General features: G+C 42.1%; 1 protein-coding gene across 5 annotated transcripts in view; it reads left to right on the forward strand.

The window, feature by feature from the left end:
• LOC125465457 (SH2 domain-containing protein 3C-like) overlaps positions 1-17,724 on the forward strand; it is a 160,637-nt gene that overhangs the window by 58,380 nt on the left and 84,533 nt on the right. For 4 of the 5 annotated variants that reach the window (XM_048559004.2, XM_048559005.2, XM_048559008.2 and 1 more), the window contains one exon: positions 1,436-2,126. In XM_048559004.2, coding sequence (XP_048414961.1) covers positions 1,436-2,126 — 691 coding nt within the window. Of the gene's footprint in view, positions 1-1,435; positions 2,127-14,371; positions 14,566-17,724 lie in introns of those variants that run through there. The other variant, XM_048559010.2, reaches the window with a different exon arrangement.

Raw genomic sequence — 17,724 nt, forward strand, 5'->3', positions numbered from 1 at the left:
TCTGAAATCAGAACAAAAAATACTGGAAAGACTCGGCAGGTCTGGCAAAACCTGTGGAAAGAAAAACAGACTTAACATTTCAGTCTGTGATCTTTCTCATCAGGGCATTAATGCTGTTTCTCTCTCCACAGGTACTGCCAGTTGAATATTCTCAACATTTTCTGTTTGGATTTTTGAATATTAGAGAGGTTTGGGTGAATATCTTTAAAGATTGCAAAGTATTTATATCAAATAGAATTACAAACAAGTTACACACAGAAATCTGCCATTCAGTCTAACTGGTGAGCACTAGTGTTTGTGTTTCATACAAACCTCTTCCCTCTACACTCATACTTTATTGCATTAACATACTGCACCAGCCCTTTCTCTCTTATATATACATCTAGCCTCATTGTATAGTACTTTCTGCCTGTACAGCATGCAGAACAACACTTTTCACCTTACCTCGATACATGCAACAAGAATAAATCAAACGCAATTAATCCATGTCATAGTGAAAGCCATATTCTAACTACTCTGTGCTTTTTAAAGCAAACATTAATTGAGTTAAATGTGTGGGACATGGTTCATGGTATTGAAAAGTTGTAAATAAATAACTTACATTAATATACCACATTTCACAGCCTCTGGATGCTCCACAATGCTTAATTGTCAATTAGGTACTTTGGAAATGTATTTACTATTGTAATGTAGTAAAAGCAACAACCAATTCACAAGCAAGCTCCCACAAATAGCAACTAAACAAATAGAACATAGAACAATACAGCGCAGAACAGGCCCTTCGGCCCTCGATGTTGTGCCGACCTGTGAACTAATCTAAGTCCATCCCCCTACACTATTCCATCATCATCCATATGCTTATCCAAGGACTGTTTAAATGCCCCTAATGTGGCCGAGTTAACTACATTGGCAGGCAGAGCGTTCCATGCCCTTACCGCTCTCTGAGTAAAGTACCTGCCTCTGACATCTGTCTTAAATCTATCACCCCTCAATTTGTAGCTATGCCCCCTTGTACAAGCTGGTGTCATCATCCTCAGAAAAAGACTCTCACTGTCCACCCTATCTATTCCTCTGATCATCTTGTGTGTCTCTATTAAATCAACCTCTTAGCCTTCTTCTCTCCAATGAAAACAGACCCAAGTCCCTCAGCCTTTCTTCATAAGGCCTTCGCTCCAGACCTGGTAAATCTCCTCTGCACCTTTTCCAATGCTTCTACATCTTTCCTGTAACGGGGCGACCAGAACTGCATGCCATATTCCAAGTGAGGCCGCACTAGCGTTTTGTACAGATCAAATTATCCAGTTAATTATTGATTGAATATTGGTTAGGACACTTTTATACCATTGGTAGAAGGAGGAAGATTAATAGGCTCAGTGGTTGTCTCTTACTTTATAAATGTTTTTTAATTACCATTCATGTGTTGCTTTTGTTTCAGAGTTCTTTAAGATTAAGGGCTTCGGCAGTTTAACTAACATCCCACGCAATCTGTCACTACGACGATCTTCAAGCAGTGCGCTTGATGAGAAGAAGAAACAATTGGAAGAGTACCACCTGGGCCTCCAGATTCACCAGGAGGTAGGACAGGAAACAGTAGATGATTTGGAAACTATGCCACGGAGCCCCAGCTATGCTCATTCAAGTGAAATGTACACCTGCATTGGCACAATGCCACGCCGAAACTCGAACAGGGTGCAGAAACCAATCAAAAGTTCCAGTACTTCAGACGCGCAGGCAGGAGGGAGGAGCAGACTGGGACCACTGCCACCAGTGCCAAACAGTGATCAAACTGAGGCATCAAAGAAGGGTCCTGCGCTACCTGAGTCATACAAAGAAGTCAAACCAGCTCAGGGGTATCCGAGTCCTAGTTGTTCACAGCCTGTGTTCTCTGACTCGAATGCAGCAATGTCAAATTCCACCAAACCTTCAACCAAATCAGACACAGCTCAGAATAAAAGTGACAGATCTATACCGGTTGAATCACAAGTCACGGATATCCAAAGAGGACTGAGTGAGGCAGAAAATGCCAATGGTCAAACGAAAGCACTTTCTCCTAAAGATGGCACAGGAGAGTTTCATTCAGCAGAAGTCAACAGCGTTGATAGCAAGAGTGAACTGATCGTTGACAGGTATGATCATCAGAGTTCACTTTCAGTCTGTGTTCTAATTAGTACAATTTGTCTCAGATATGAGAAGAAATTTGTTCTTTAATCATTTAAAATTTGATGGCTAATGTCTCAGTTAATGTGTCCCCTTTTCATTGTGCTTCCATAATCATTGTCACTAGAGATTAAATTGAATCAGCACCTGATAAAAGGGAGGCCTAGGCTGCTGAAGGCTGTGGTTCTGGAGTAAAATATCACCTCAATTATTTTTAATTTCTGCTGTTAAGTTGACAGTTTGATCAATGTGATTTGTAAAGGGGATAAAGGGATATGGGTAAAACGTTTTTCAACAAAAAGGCAATGTTTTCTGTTGACCCTTCAAGGGTCCCAACCTGAAACATCAGCTTTCCTGCTCCTCTGATGCTGCTTGGCCTGCTGTGCTCATTCAGCTCCACACCTTGCTATCTCAGACTCCACCAACGGCAGATCCTACTATCTCTCAATGTTTCCTCTAAATTTCTTTTCAAATGTGGAACTCTTGAGGTCTGTGTACAGGAGTTACTTCCAAAACCCGAAGTCAATGCATTTGCACAACATTCACTCCAGTGGTGTGCACAAACCTCATCATGACTGCATAACCACATAGCTGTGAGGGCATATTGCGGGGGCTGGAATTCACTGCCCCATTTGGTGGTTAAGATGGAAACACTCAATTCCTGTAAAAGGACCTGGATCAGGACCTGAAGCATTGTAACCTGCAAGGCTACAGACAAAGTGCTGAAAGTAGGAAAGTTAAAATGGCTGGACTGGTTTATTTAGCTGGCCGAGATACAATTGAACATATTAGACCAGAACTTTCAAAAGTTGCAAAAACAGAAGTTGCTAGAATAGCTCGGCAGGTTTGGCAGTATCTGTAAAGAAAATATCCGAGTTAACATTTCAGGTCCAGTGACCCTTCCTCAGAACAGAGTTTGTGTTTTTGTTCCTGATTTACAGCATCTGCAGTTCTTTCGGTTTTTACTTTCAAAAGTGGATTGGAGGAGGCTATTCGCAGGTAAACAGATGGTTGGAAAATGAGAGGCCTCTAAAAATGAGAACATTGAGTTCAGAGGCAGTACGTTTCTCTTACTGTGAAGGGCAAGGCTGGTAGATCTAGGGAATGCTGGATGGTTAGAGAAACTGAAGTTCTGATTAAGAAACAGAAGGAGGCATATTTAGGTGTAGACAGCTAGATCAAGTGAATCCCAAGAAGAGTGCAAGGCAGTAAGATTATACTTAAGAGATAAATCAGGAAGGCAAAAAGAGGACATGAGATAGCTTTGGCAAATAGAGTTAAGGAGAATCCAAAATGATTCTATAAATACATTAATGGCAAAAGAGTAACTAGGGAGAGTAAAGGGCACTGTAAAGATTAATGTGGCCATTAATGTGTGAAACCACAGGCAATGAATGAGATACTAAACAAATAGTTTGCATCAGTACTCACTGTGGAGAAGGACATGGAAGCTAGGGAACTTGGGGAAATAAATCATGATGTCTTGAAAAGAGATCATATTACAGAAGAGCAGGGGCTGAAGGTCTTAAAAAGCATAAAGGTAGATAAATTCCCGGGACCTGACCAGGTATTTCCCAGAACTTCGTGGGAAGCTAGGGAAGAAATTACTGGGCCTCTTGCAGAGATAGCCATATCATTAACAACCACAGAGGAGGGGCCGGAAGACTGGACGTTGGCTATTATTCAAGAAATGCTGTAAAGAAAAGCCAGGGAGCAGTGGACTGGTGAGCCTTACATCAGTGGCGGATAAATTGTGGGAAGAGATTCCGAGGGACAGGATTTATATGGATTTGGAAAGGGATAGTCAGTATGACTTTGTACATGGGAAATCATGTCTCATCAACTTGAATGAATTTTTTGAAGAGGTAATAAAGAGGATTGATGAAGGCAGAGTGTTTGACATTGCCTATATGGACTTCAGCAAAGTGTTCCATAAGGTTTAGACTTGTTAGTTATGTTAAATCACATAGGATCTAGGGGGAGTTAACCAATTGGATATAAAATTAGCTTGAAGGTAGGAGACAGAGGGTGGTGGTGGAAGGTTGTTTTTGGAGTGGAGGCCTGTGACCAGCAGTGTGCCACAAGGATTGGTGCTGGGTTCATTGCTTTTCATCATTTATATAAATGAGTTAGTTTTGAATACAGGAGGTATGGTTAGTAAATTTGCAGATTATGCCAGATAAGGTGGTGTAGTGGACAGGGGAGAAGATGATCTCACAGTACGATGGGACGTTGATCAGATGTGCCACTGGGCCGAGGAGTGGCAGACGGAGTTTAATTTAGATTAATGTGAGGTGTTGCATTTTGGCAAGGCAAACCAGGGCAGGACTTATACACTTAATGGTATGGCCCTGGGGAATGTTGCTGAACAAAGGGACCTAGGGGTGCTGGTGCACAGTTCCTTGAAAATGACATCATGGGTAGACAGGGTGATGAACAAGGCATTTGGTACCCTCGCCTTCATTGGTCAGAACACTGCGTATAGGAGTTGGGATGTCAAGTGGTGGCTGTATAGGACATTTGCGAGACCATTTTTAGAATACTGTGTACAATTCTGGTCACCCTTCAATGGGAGGAAAGTTATTAAACTTGAGAGGGTGCAGAAAAGATTTACACGGCTATTGCCAGGACAGAGCTACAGGGAGAGGTTGAATAGGCTGGGGCTTTTGTCTCTGGAGTGTTGGAGGCTGAGGGGTGACCTTTTTGATGTTTATTAAATCATATGGGGCATGGATAAGGTTAAGGGCTTAGTTCCATTTCCTAGAGTGGGGGCGAGTCCAAATCTAGAGAACATAGGTTTAAGGTGAGAGGGGAAAGATTTAAAAAGGTCCAAAGAGGTAGCTTTTTCACACAGAGGGTGGTATGTGCAGAACGAGCTGTCAGAGGCAGTGGTGGATGCAGGTACTACTACCACATTTAAAAGGCATCTAGATGGGTATGTGAATAGGAAGGATTTAGAGGAATATGGGCCAGATGGGACTTAGTCAGATTGGGATGTCTGGTCAGTGCGGATGAGTTGAACCTAAGTGTTTGTTTCTGCTGTATGACACTATTTATCAATGGGCTGAATGACTTCTTTCTGTGCATCAAATGGCACCCTTTCCAACTATTTCTTTATTGTTTAAAAATTGTAAATTTAAGCTTCAGTTATTGTGGATACTTGTTAGAATAAAACTGAGGAAATATAGAATACAAAAGAATATGCCCTTTAAGATGACTCCACCCAAAGATCAAATCAGTCTAGGTCTCAAATCGTATGTCCTGATAAGCAGAAGTTATCAAATGATGTGCAGTGTTTTCACAGCTTACCCCAACTCCACCACCATATATCTCTGGTCTGCTGTTTTCTCCTAAAGTAAAAAGTAAGATAGACTTGCATTCATATAGCATCTTGTACAACCACAGGACACAAAAAAGATCCTTTACAGTCAATGAAGTTTCTCCAATGTAGTCAAAACAGCCAATTTACTAATAGCAAACTCAAACAAACAATAATGTGATAATATAGGTCATCTGTTTTTGTGATGCTGATTCAGGGATTAATATTAGCCAGGACACCAGGGATAACTTGTCTACTATTCTTCAAACAGAGGCCGCGGGAATTTGTTTCATTCTTTGATGAGATGTGGGCATCACTGGTAATGTCAGATTATTACTCATCTCTTGAACTGAGCAGTTTACCCAGCCATTTCAGAGTCACCAACTTTGCTGTGGATCTGGTGTCACATGTAGGTCAGAGCACATTGGGATCCCTTCCCTAAAGGAATTAGGGTTGAGTTTTCAACAGTCAAGGGTCATTTCTGAAACTGCTTTTAATTCCACACTTTTTTTTTATTATTAAGTGAATTTATAACTTCGCCAGCTACCAGGAGGGAAATTAAATCTATATCCCCAAAGCATTGGCCTGTGTCTCTGGATTGACCATTGACAGTGTGTCTCTGAAGTATCCATTGACAGTGCCATTATCCTACCACCCGTTTAAAACCCATCTTAGAGTGCAAATGAATCACAATTTCAAATCTTATCCAGACAACACTTTTGGCAATCCAGTGCTCCCTTAGTACTGCACTGGAATCTCAGGCTTGATTGTTGCACTCAGATCTTGGAAAAAGATTAAACCTGCAACATTCTAATCCACACAACCACGGCAGACACAGTGCACCCAAACAGGAACTGGAACCACTGTGCTTTATGGAAGATTTAATCACCTTCAATCTGAAGCTGATCCTATAACTATCAACTCTCTTCGCACCAGATATTCATCCAGCTTCTTTTATAAAGAAGTTAACAGTATCTCAGGCTCAGCTGCTCTCATTGGTGATTCTCATTCACAAATTCATCGCTCTGTGGCACAGTTGATGCAGGATAATTTTAACAGAAACTAATGATTGTGGTCAGACATTGAATAAACCCCTCCTAAAACTCATTCATGTATTTGCGAGAGTATTGATTCTGACCTTTGATTACTTGATGTGTCGTTAAATCTCAATTGACTCAAAATTATTGTTCAGATATTGCAAACTGTCTCACTTAGAGTTTGCAATGACTTTTCTTGTCTCATGAGAGTCAGTCTTTAATGTAAAATTCTTTGTCATTATACCTATTTACCCTATTGAGGGAAGAGTTTGTGGAAAACAACTAGCAAAATCAACAGGTAAGGATGAAAGAAAGAAGCCCCAGGCTTTCAGGATGGTTTGCAGAATCTCGCAGGCCTTTACTGCAAGGCAGAGGGAGAATAAACATCAGGAACATCTTGCTACAGCTGTAGCAAGATTGGCAAGATGGACACCTGGAATACTGTGTACTGTTTAGGTTTCCTTACTCAAGGATAGATAAACCTTCATTGGGAGTAGTCAGAGATTATTTGAATTATGGGATGAGGGATTTTCTTGTGAGGAGAGATTGAGCAGATGTGGTCTATACGCATTGGGGTTTGGAAGAATGAGAGGTAATCTTATTGCAACATATAAGGTTGTGAGCAGGCTTGACAGTGTGGCTGTGGCTGCTGATAGGATGTTTACCCTCACAGGGGTATTTAGCACTAGGGAATATAGTATCAAAATATAGGGTCTCCCAATTAAGACAGAGATAAGGAGGGAGTTCATCTTGTTAATCTTTGGAATTCTCTGCCCAGGAATCAGTGGAAGATGGGTCATTGAATATATGCAAGACAGAACCGCACAGGTTTTTGAGAGATGTGAGTCTGTGTAATTTGGATAAATTGAACAATTGGGTAAATGCACAGCAGATGAAATCTAATGTGGACAAGTGTGAAGTTATCCACAATGCCAGCAAAGACAGGAAGGCGGGTTATTATCTGCACAGCTATAAATTGAGAGAGGGGAATGTCAATGACACCTGGGTGTCCTTGTACTGCAGTCACTGAAAGTAAGCACACAGGTGCAGCAGGTGGTGAAGAAGGTAAATGGTACGTTGGCCTTCATTGTGAGAGGATTCGAGTACAGGAGCAGGAATGTCCTGCTGCAACTGAAAAGGCTTTGGTGGGACCGCGGCTGGAGTATTGTGTGCAGCTCTAATCTCCTTCTTTGAGGAAGAATGTTCTGGCTATTGAGGAAGTGCAATGAATGTTTACCGGACTGATCTCTGAGTTGGAAGGACTGACGTATGAAGAGAGACAGAATTGATTGGCGCAATATTCACTGGAGTTTAGAAGAATGAGGAGAATCTCATAGGTGCTTAAACAATTCTAACAGGACCAGACAGGGTAAATGCAGGAAGGATGTTCCCGATGACCGGGAAATCCAAAACCAGGGGTCCCAGTCTAAGAATACGGGGTTAGGTCATTTAGGACTGAAATGAGGAGAAATGTCTTCACCCAGAGAGCGGTGAAGCTGTAGAATTCTCTGCCACAAACAACAGTTAAGGCCAAAATATTGAATGTTTTCAAGAAGGAGGAAGGTATAGCTCTTGAGCCTGAAGGGATCAAGGGCTATGAGGAGAAAGTAGGAACAGTGTACTAAGTTAGATGATCAGCTATGATCATATTGAATGGTGGATCATCCTTGAAGGGCTGAATGGCCAACTCCCGTTCCTATTTTTCTATGTTTCTATGAGGGTTATGAGAGACAAACAGGTAAGTGGCAGAGATCAGGCATGATAATGTTAACTGGCAGAGCAGACCCAAGGGGCCAAATGGCCTACTCCTACTCCTATTTCATGAGGTCTAGGTCAGCTAAGTCATGGGTGCGATAGACGCCGATCACCACACATATGTATGCCATAGGTCAGTGTGCAGGACAGGAAGTATTAGAAGTTCCTTTTTGTAGCTCAAGAGTGCAAAAAATCAACTGTAATGACCTTCTAACTGAAGTGGCAGAGATCAGTTGACACAGCTGAAAAGACTCTGCTGATATTCAAGGGATAGTTTACCTACAGCTCAGCTGATAAACGTAGCAATTTGCAGAAACGTACAGACCGGGGAGGTTCCAAATTCAGTCTATACTAAGTGAATTATTTTGAGCCAGGGGAGGGATTGGGACGTTCCAATTAAAGTTGGCAATGGAAAATCAGAGTTTCACACTAGAGGTGGGAAACAAGGACCACATTTGTTTTTGTGTCGCAAACATTTGTCCAGGGGACAGTGGTGGGGTGTAAGATAATGTTAGGTTGAGGGAGGGAGCTAATTAAAGTTAGGTGTTTCAAGTGGATGAGCTCTTAATTGGTGAGGAAACAGATTGTTTGATCAACCAACAGGCTGTTGAAGCTGGATGACCAATCAAAGGCCTTCTAGTTTCAGACAATTTTGGCCTCATGGGAAATTGGGAATCAGAGAGCAAATGGGAGGGTGCAGCTGAAACCTAAGATGAGACCAGCATTTTGCATGGCACAGCAGGCTGGATGGGCTGAATGGTATTTTTCTGTTCTTTTTACTTAGGTTTTTTTGCAGAAGTATCAAGCTGCAGTAAAAGGTTAGTATCTGAGAGAGAGTGTTAAAAAGAAGGAACCGGGTCAGCAACACATTTTAAAATGAAAATTATTTTAAAAACCAGCCAAGGAGGAGCTGCCATTTGCCTACAATTGATACACTGCCCAATGCCGTATATTTGTGGCTTCCATTCCAATTGTGGAGGGAGTTGAGTGAGGGACTGCAAACATTCCTTCATCTATTTCATAGAATCTCTACAGTGTGGAAACAGGCCATTTAGCCCAACAAGTCCACACCACCCCTCTGAAGAGCATCCCACCCAGATTCATCCCCCCAACCCTGGCATTTCCCATGTCTGACCCACCTAATTTAAACATCACTGGACAATATGGCCAATCCACCTAGCCTGCACATCTTTGGACTGTGGGAGGAAACCAGAGCACCCGGAGGAAACCTACACAGGCGCAGGGAGAATATGCAAACACCACACAGACAGTCGCCCAAGGGTGGAACTGAACCCAGCTCTCTGGCACAGTGAAGGAGCATTGCTGACCACTGAGCCACTGTTTCCCCACTCCCCCCCGACAAGTTTTGATTCCTATGAGCAATGAGTGATCACACAGCTGGGCTGTGATCTATCTCCTGACCATCTGTCTCCATCCACCCCAGTCACCTACAAGCACACGCGCACACACACACACACACACACAGTCTACTGACATTCAAGAGGCATGAAACATAGAATAATATGGACCATTCAGGCCCCTTCAGCCAATTCCGTCACTATTCAGTTAGGTCATGGCCGGCCTGAATCCTAACTGCATCCATGTACCTTGGTCCCCTGCCCAACAGAAATCTATCAATATCAGCTCTGTAATTTTCCAGTCACAATCCCCCACCCCACCTCGTCCCAACTGCTTTGTGGAAGAGGGAAGTTGGGAGAGTTGGCAGAAGCCATTGAACAGAGAGGAGTTAAAGTCTACAGGACCAATTTTTTAATTGTCTCATGGGTGAGTGTCACTGGCTGGTCAGCAATATATTGCTTGTCCCTAGTTGCCCTTGAGAACGTGGTGTTGAGCTGTCTTCTTGAACCACTGCAGTCCATGTGCTGAATGTAGACACACAATGCTGTTAGGGAAGGAATTCCAGGAATTTGATCCAGCACCACTGAAAGGATGGTGATATGTTTCCAAGTCAGGATGGTGAGTGGCTTGGAACAGATCTTGCAGATGCTGCTGTTCCCATGTATCTGCTGCCATTATCCTTTTAGATGGAAGTAGTCACCGGTTTGGAAGGTGCTGTCTCAGGATCTTGGATGAATTTCTGCAGTGTATCCCATAGATAGTACACACTGCTGCGACTGAGCATTGGTGATGGAAGGAATGAATGGTGGATGTGGTGCTAATCAAGTGTGCCATGGTAGCGTGGCGAGAGAAGGGCACAAACTGATGGAGAAAATAGTGAGGATAAAAGCAAGGCAGTGCAATGAGAGCGGGTAGTTCATGGCCTACTCATGTATATTCATTGTTTATTATAGTGTAAGCCTTTTTAGAAGAAGACATTTTGGGGAAGTTGAGTTACACAGTTTCCCTCAACTAAACTGAAACTGCTGATGATATGGAATCCTTTGTATTTAAAAAAAAAGTTTGCCAAAATCTCTTTGGAATTCTTCTTTGTGGTTAATTGTGTGCTTTCAGGCTGGGGAAGAATGCCAATCTGCTTAAAATTCATCAATGTGCTGACTGTGCCTTGTGTTGAACACTTTAATACAACAGTTGCGTGAAAAGATGAAGAACTAAATGCAATATCAAAAATACTTAAATTAGACTAAATTAGAAAAAAATAATGTGAATGCTTCAAGAGACTTGAGTAGCTGGTGTTATGTTTCTGGGAGAAGACAGAGTTGACAGCAGGTTTGATGTAAGTATTCAAAATCATGAGGGGTCTAGACAAAGTGGATTGGGAGAAATTGCCCCATTGGTGAAAACATTGAAAATGTCTTACTGAAACGTACAAGATTCTTTGGGTACATGACTGTATTTCACAGGCTGAGAGGTTGTTTGTCCTGTAGCAAAATCTAGGACGAGAAGGAATAATCATAAGGGGTCACCCATTTAAGGCAGAGATGAAGAGAAATTTCTTCCCTCAGAGTCTGTGGATTCTTCACCACAGAGGGCTATAGAGGCTGGGTTATTAAGTGTATTCTATGCTGAGATGGACAGATTTTTAATCAGAAGGTGAATCAAGGATAATGGGGAAAGGGCAGGAAAGTAGAGTTGAGGATTATCACATCAGCCATGGTTTAACTGATTGGCAGAGCAGACTCAACAGGCTTAATGCTCTTCTGCTCTTACGCTTTATGGTATTGTGGTCAGAAGATCCTCATTTAAGCAAAAGAAGAAGAAAAGGCAATGTGAGGAAAAGCTTACAGTTAGAGTTTAGGAGCTGGAATGTGCTGCCATATAGAGTGTAGCACAGGCTGATTTTATCATAGCTTTCAAAAGTGAGTTGGATCATTATTTGAAGATGACAGATTTTTAGGCCTGGGGAAGTGGAAGAGCAGCAAAATGGGATTGGCAGAGATGCTCATGCAGAGAATATAACCATTCTATGATTTAAAGATATAGACAAACTCAGTTCTGACCAGATCTACCTAAAATTACTTGGTGCAGTTTAAAATTAACCTTGATTGCTGGTTTTCCAATATCTACCCAGGATTGTGTATATCAACTCAGGACTTGTCAGATAGGCTAATCTGGGTATACTTACATCTGAGTCTGCATACAACTGCCAACAGCAGTCCTAAGCAATCTGGAATTATCCAAATTAAATCTACCCAACTTTATCCACAAATTGGATTTTCTCCAGTTCTAAGGGTTGGAATCTAATCTACAACGGCTGGGATCTCCAAATATATAAGAACAGGGATCTGTGATTTTATAAAAGCTAGGATCCATGATTCTATAAGAGCTTATAAGACTATTTCATAAAGGAAAATAAAACACAACCGAAATCACATCATAGAAGAATTATCCAAACAATCTCATTCCAAATATCAGAAAGGGTCATCTTTTGACCTATGCAAAAATGTTTATATGCTCTCAGACTTCAGTGAAGAGTCAGAACTGTCCATCTTCTTGGTCAGCTGGCATAGCAGTAATCAGCAGTAAGCTCTCTGATGAAGGGTCTAGGCCCGAAACGTCAGCTTTTGTGCTCCTGAGATGCTGCTTGGCCTGCTGTGTTCATCCAGCTTCACACTTTATTATCTTGGATTCTCCAGCATCTGCAGTTCCCATTATCTCTGATAGCAGTAATCAGCTTCCTTTCTGTTGTACATTCACTTTATGCTATTTTCTTTAATTACTGTATCTTTCCAAAACCCTTGAAACAAACTGCTAACGCTCTGATGAAGGGTCTAGGCCCGAAACATCAGCTTTTGTGCTCCTGAGATGCTGCTTGGCCTGCTGTGTTCATCCAGCCTCACATTTTATTATCTTGCTAACTCAGTTCACTTATTACTTAACATAGAATCTCCAAAACTAAAGGCTTCAGTAAGGATAGCTTCCACTCTGTCACCTCCACAGCCTTCTGCATCTGGCCCTTTCTTCCAAGCATTTATTGCTTTGGAGACTGTTAACAACAGCACATCTGCTGATACGGACTTCCTCTTTCAGCAAGGACAGGATGAATCTTACTCCAGGTTTTCTTCTCATCACCTCAAAAGCTAACAACGGTGACAAAACAAATCAGAGAAACATCCATTCACTGAGACCTCAAAGATTCTATAAATTTTGCAATGGTTATAGGACATTGACAAAACAGACATGGTCTCAGGTTCGACTTTGAATACTTAAGGATTCTATGAACTTTTGAAATGCATATTCTTCATTTTCCTATTTTACTAAACTCCTCTAAAAACTTTATATCCAGGTTTCAGTGTGTGTTTGTTTCATTATTTTTTCAGTGGTAATACGTAAAAAAATTCCTTTCTTTCACTCAAGCAAAGTTTGCAGTTAGATCCTTAATTCTGATCTAGTGTCAATGTTTTAAATGAAGTGTGATATACCTGCATGCTGGAAGGAATTAAACATCTTTATTGCGGCCACCCAAAAGGTTTAAGAGAATGGAGCCAACTCAGCCATGCCTACCTGTTTGTAACATTTTAAAGTACCTTCCTGCCTCTCTTGAAGATTCTGTCACTCACTATAAATGCTTCATAGAATAGACAAGTAAATTGGATAGACTAGGCCTATATTCCCTCGAATGAGAGATCACTTTACTGAATCATAATTTGGAAGGGATTTGATAGACTAGATGGTGAGAAAAAGAAGTCTAGAACTAAGGTTGCCAATCTCAGAATTGAGGGCAATTATTTTGGGACTGAGATGAGAAATTTCTTCACTGAAAGAATTGTGTATCTTTGGAATTCTCTATTCTGGGGAGCTGTGGATGCTCAGTCACTGAGTATTTTGAGGACAGAGATCAACAGATTTTTAAACACTGAGTCAAGAAGTGCAGGAATGCAGAGTGAAGGTAGATAATCTACCAGGATCTTATTGGAACAGCAGAGCAGCTTTGAGGGGCTGAATGACCTATCCTGCTCCTAGATAATGTTCTTACAATTCAAATAGGCAATGGCAATCTTGCTGTATCTCCCTCCGCGCAGTTTCCATGTGTGTGTCACCAGCCTATTTGACTGTGGAGGGCTTCACAGTCAAGTCCTCCCCTGAAAACTGCCTGTGTGTAACTTTCAGGAATCAAGTTAGAAATACTCCATTGAAGAGCAACCAATGAACGTTATATTTAATCAAACTGGGGAAATGTGTTCTCGACACAGAGACTAGGCAAACAAACATTCTACTAATTAACATTAATCGTACTTTACAAAAAACACGTTCATTATGAGTTCAGAAAAAGGGAATGTTGTGTCCCCCACAGACATGCAGTCAAAAGAGAACAACTAGGTTTAATGCATAATCTTAGTTTGCAGCGTATTTCTCCAACACCAATCCAACAAACAGAAAAGAATCGATGATGTGTGAGAAAGTGACGGGAGTAAAGAGATTTCTGGGCAACCAGACAGAGCGTTCATTCACTGTGTGGAAGAGCCTTGAGGTTTTAGTACAATCCTATAATCCCATTCACAAGTTCAAACTCACGAACACTATGCGTCTTTTAGTAATCTTACAAAATCCACTCAAGAAAACTCTCAGTACCCAGGCAAAATGGAATTATGTGCCTGCCCTGTAGTTGGCTGGGATTGGTACATTCCATAAGTAGTTCTTTCCTCTGTCTTTTTCAACTATTCCCCCTCCCCACCCCGAGAGGTTTGTTCAGATTGGATCAGTCTCTGTGTGTGAGGCTGTCAGTCGGTCTCTTGCTGTTTTAAGAGTTGGACGCCTTAATAGTTGCTGTGTAAAGCGCAAGACAAGAGTTCACCGTCTCCTTTCCGTGATATCGTGGGGGAGCGAGTGAGGCCAAATGACCGAACTAGACAGTGGGGTCTGCACCATGGGTCTGAGGTATGTCTGATGGGCTTTCGTTTCTAGCCCCTTCTCTGCCGTTCTTCTTAGTTCAGTGAGGTTAAGCTAATCCAGCTGTTGACTTGAAGGAATTCGGTTGTTCAGACTGTAGTACACTGTGAAAATCCGCGGCGCGCTCTCGCTCTCTCTCTCTCTTCAGAAACAACTTTCTTCATCAGAAAGGCTGCTGCAACTTTAAGCTGTTCCATCGCCGATGCAGACGCACCGCTGCTGTTGGTCTCAACCCACATCTGCCTGACCTGCTTAGGGTTTTAGGGCGCTTTGTGCGCGGATACATAAAAGCAGGTCCCGCTGTGACCAAACTCTGAGGACGCCCAGAAGTGGGAAAGTCAGGAACAGACGGTCAGAAAGTCAGAGAGGTTGTCAAAGAGACGGCGAGAAAGTCAAAGGCTGCGAAACAAGTGAGACGGAGCACACAACTCAGCAGATACTGGAGATACAGGCGGTGGGTCATGAGGATGGAGATTAATAGAAAATGAGGAATGTCAGAGATTGAATCATAGAAAACAGACAGGGTGCCAGAAAGGACAATGGAGGAAGAAAATACTTCCAAAGAGCAAAAAATATCTAAAGAGAAAGAGCATTCTCTCCTTTCAGTGTACTATTTAGATCCAGTTATTTAGCAGCTTCTGGATTTAGTTGTTTAATAATAAATCTTTTCCAGGTGTTCCTTCTTTCTCCCACCATTGACAAGTCAGCAGACAGTTGCCATTATGAGGACGCCTATTAGCCCCATTAACAGGCTACAGGGCAATTTCCTCTTGTTTGCTCACTCTAAGGCTCAGCAGTAGAATGGATGGAGAGGCACTGAGCCATGCAGTGAGTAGGTGCCTGGTTTGATCCCAGTCTCTTGTTCTGTTGCTTGGTTGCAATTGGGGCACCGCAGTTGGCCTTAGTGCCCAGGGTGGTGAGATGCAGAAGGAACAAACCAACAAAGGTTCCTGTTCCTGATCAATGAAATGTGATTTCTGCTGAACATCTAATGTGGATGAGAGGGTTGCTGGTGAGATGACCATGTGCTGTGCCATGATTGAAGTGTTTTGCACTCTGATTGGTTTGAGTTGTCTAAATAAGGTTCCTAAGGGTGTCAGGTAGCTGTACAGCTGTCTCACCACCAAATAGCCAATGCTTTAAGATAGTGTGAGGCTGAGGGTGGGGGTAACATTCCTTCAAGAGTACGATTTGGGAAATTTAATTTTAAAAAAATCAATTGGAAGATGATTCTGAAAGAGTTCTTATTTGTGACAGGAAAGACTTCTACAACAACAACTTAAATGTACGCAGAATCTTTAATGTAATACAAATGTGCCAAGGTATCAAGGAGATTTTAATTCTAGCTCACATAAGACAATATTAGGACAGGGAACCAAAAACTCATCACGGAGGTAGGCTTTAGAAAGCCAGTTAAAACAGGAGAAAGCAGATTAAGGAAGAAATTTCACCCAGTCAAGCTGAAGTCCCAGGCTGCTGCTAGTGCACCATTTCAGGTCGAAAATGGTCAGGAGGGCAGAATAGAGAAACACACACACCTCAGGGTGGAGTGTGGATATTCTAAAATTAGAGGAGATTGGTCGGGGTGAACAAAGGCATCGAGAGATCTGAGCACTAGAAGGTTTTAGAGTGAAGGCATTGCCAGTTTATTGTAGCACCAGTGTTGCCCAGTGTTAGAATGGAAGCTTTGGAGACCGCAGCTCCCAGTTCTGGGTGAAACCTTAAAACTGCTTCAAATGGTAGATAAACCTCACATGGCCTCAGTACAAAGGATACGATAAATTGTTGACTTGTATAGCATAAAGGAAGTCAGTCAGATTCTAGGCGCTTGTCACAAGAGGATTTCCCTTTTACTGCTTGACTTCAGAATTGTTTGAGTACTGTTTTCCTTAAGCACTCATCTTCCTTCATCATTCTTAGAATTCATTTTTTTTATTCACTTGTGGAACATGGGTGTTTCTGGATGGCCAGCACTTATTGTCTGTCTCTAGTTGCTTTTGAACTGAAGGGTTTGCTAGGCCATATCAGAGGGCAGCTAAGAGTCAACCACATTGCTGTGGATCTGGAGTTACAAGTTTTATCGTTGTCAATAGATTCTCATTTCCAGATTATTATTGAATTTAAATTCCATAATCTACCACAGTGGTATTCAAATCCATGTTCCCAGAACATTAGCTGAGTTTCCGGATTAATAGTTTAGTGATAATACCACTAGGCCATTCCTCTTCAAAGATTAGTATTGTAGATTTTAATGTAAAAGTTGCATTTCTGAAATGAAATGTCCTGTCCAGATCTCTCTTTGGGAGGTGAATGGGAACCAAGTTGAGACATTGAGTCAGTGTGACAAATGAAGTCGGGCAAAGAAGATAAGTAAAAATGGATATTCTTCCTCTTTTGATCTCAAGAGCAGTAGTTTAAGATAATTATAGGACTCTGTGTTGCAGAGAGACCATAAAGAACAGGAAGAAATGCAACATAAAATGCTGGAAATCCCCAATTGATCAGGAAGCATCTGTCACACAGAATGTAAGTATGTAGGTGAAGAAACACTGAGTTTCCCTGATACCTCAATTTTCATCATGACGAGCCCAAGTTGAACGATGTATGCAGCAAGGAAGTTCCTGGATTCCATTTCAGCGGTGAGGTCACTAACGTCAGGTACTGTGTAAGGGTGATACACTTGGCCACACACTTGTGAGCCCTTACCTACCGTTTGTATCAGGAATCTATCTGCTGGAAAGCTTTCACAATTAAGTTTGTCCCATGCACAATGTGCCGGGTATTTGGGACAGAAGCACACCCAGACTTTCCGGTCAAGGAATCAATCTTGCTAGACATGGGTAGCCAATTCGTACCATTTAAACTATCTGTTTGTGGGCTTCTTGGTGATGCTGCCATATTCTTCCTGAGATTGGCTGAGACCTCTATTGAGGGCCAAAGGCCTCTGGCAGCCAGTGATGGCAGCCAGCTGGAGGCTTGCCAGGGAGACTCACAAGGGTTCCTATTGTCACCATCCTTCCCACCTCAGCCACTGCCATCGGTGGGGCACAGTTGAACTCATCAGCTATCACAGGAAGGAATTTCCCCTTTCAGTTCAAACAGGTCATTCCTGATTGATGTAGAGTAGATGTACTCATTGGATTATGT

Source organism: Stegostoma tigrinum, chromosome 29, assembly GCF_030684315.1.
Source record: "Stegostoma tigrinum isolate sSteTig4 chromosome 29, sSteTig4.hap1, whole genome shotgun sequence".
Classification (NCBI taxonomy): domain Eukaryota; kingdom Metazoa; phylum Chordata; class Chondrichthyes; order Orectolobiformes; family Stegostomatidae; genus Stegostoma; species Stegostoma tigrinum.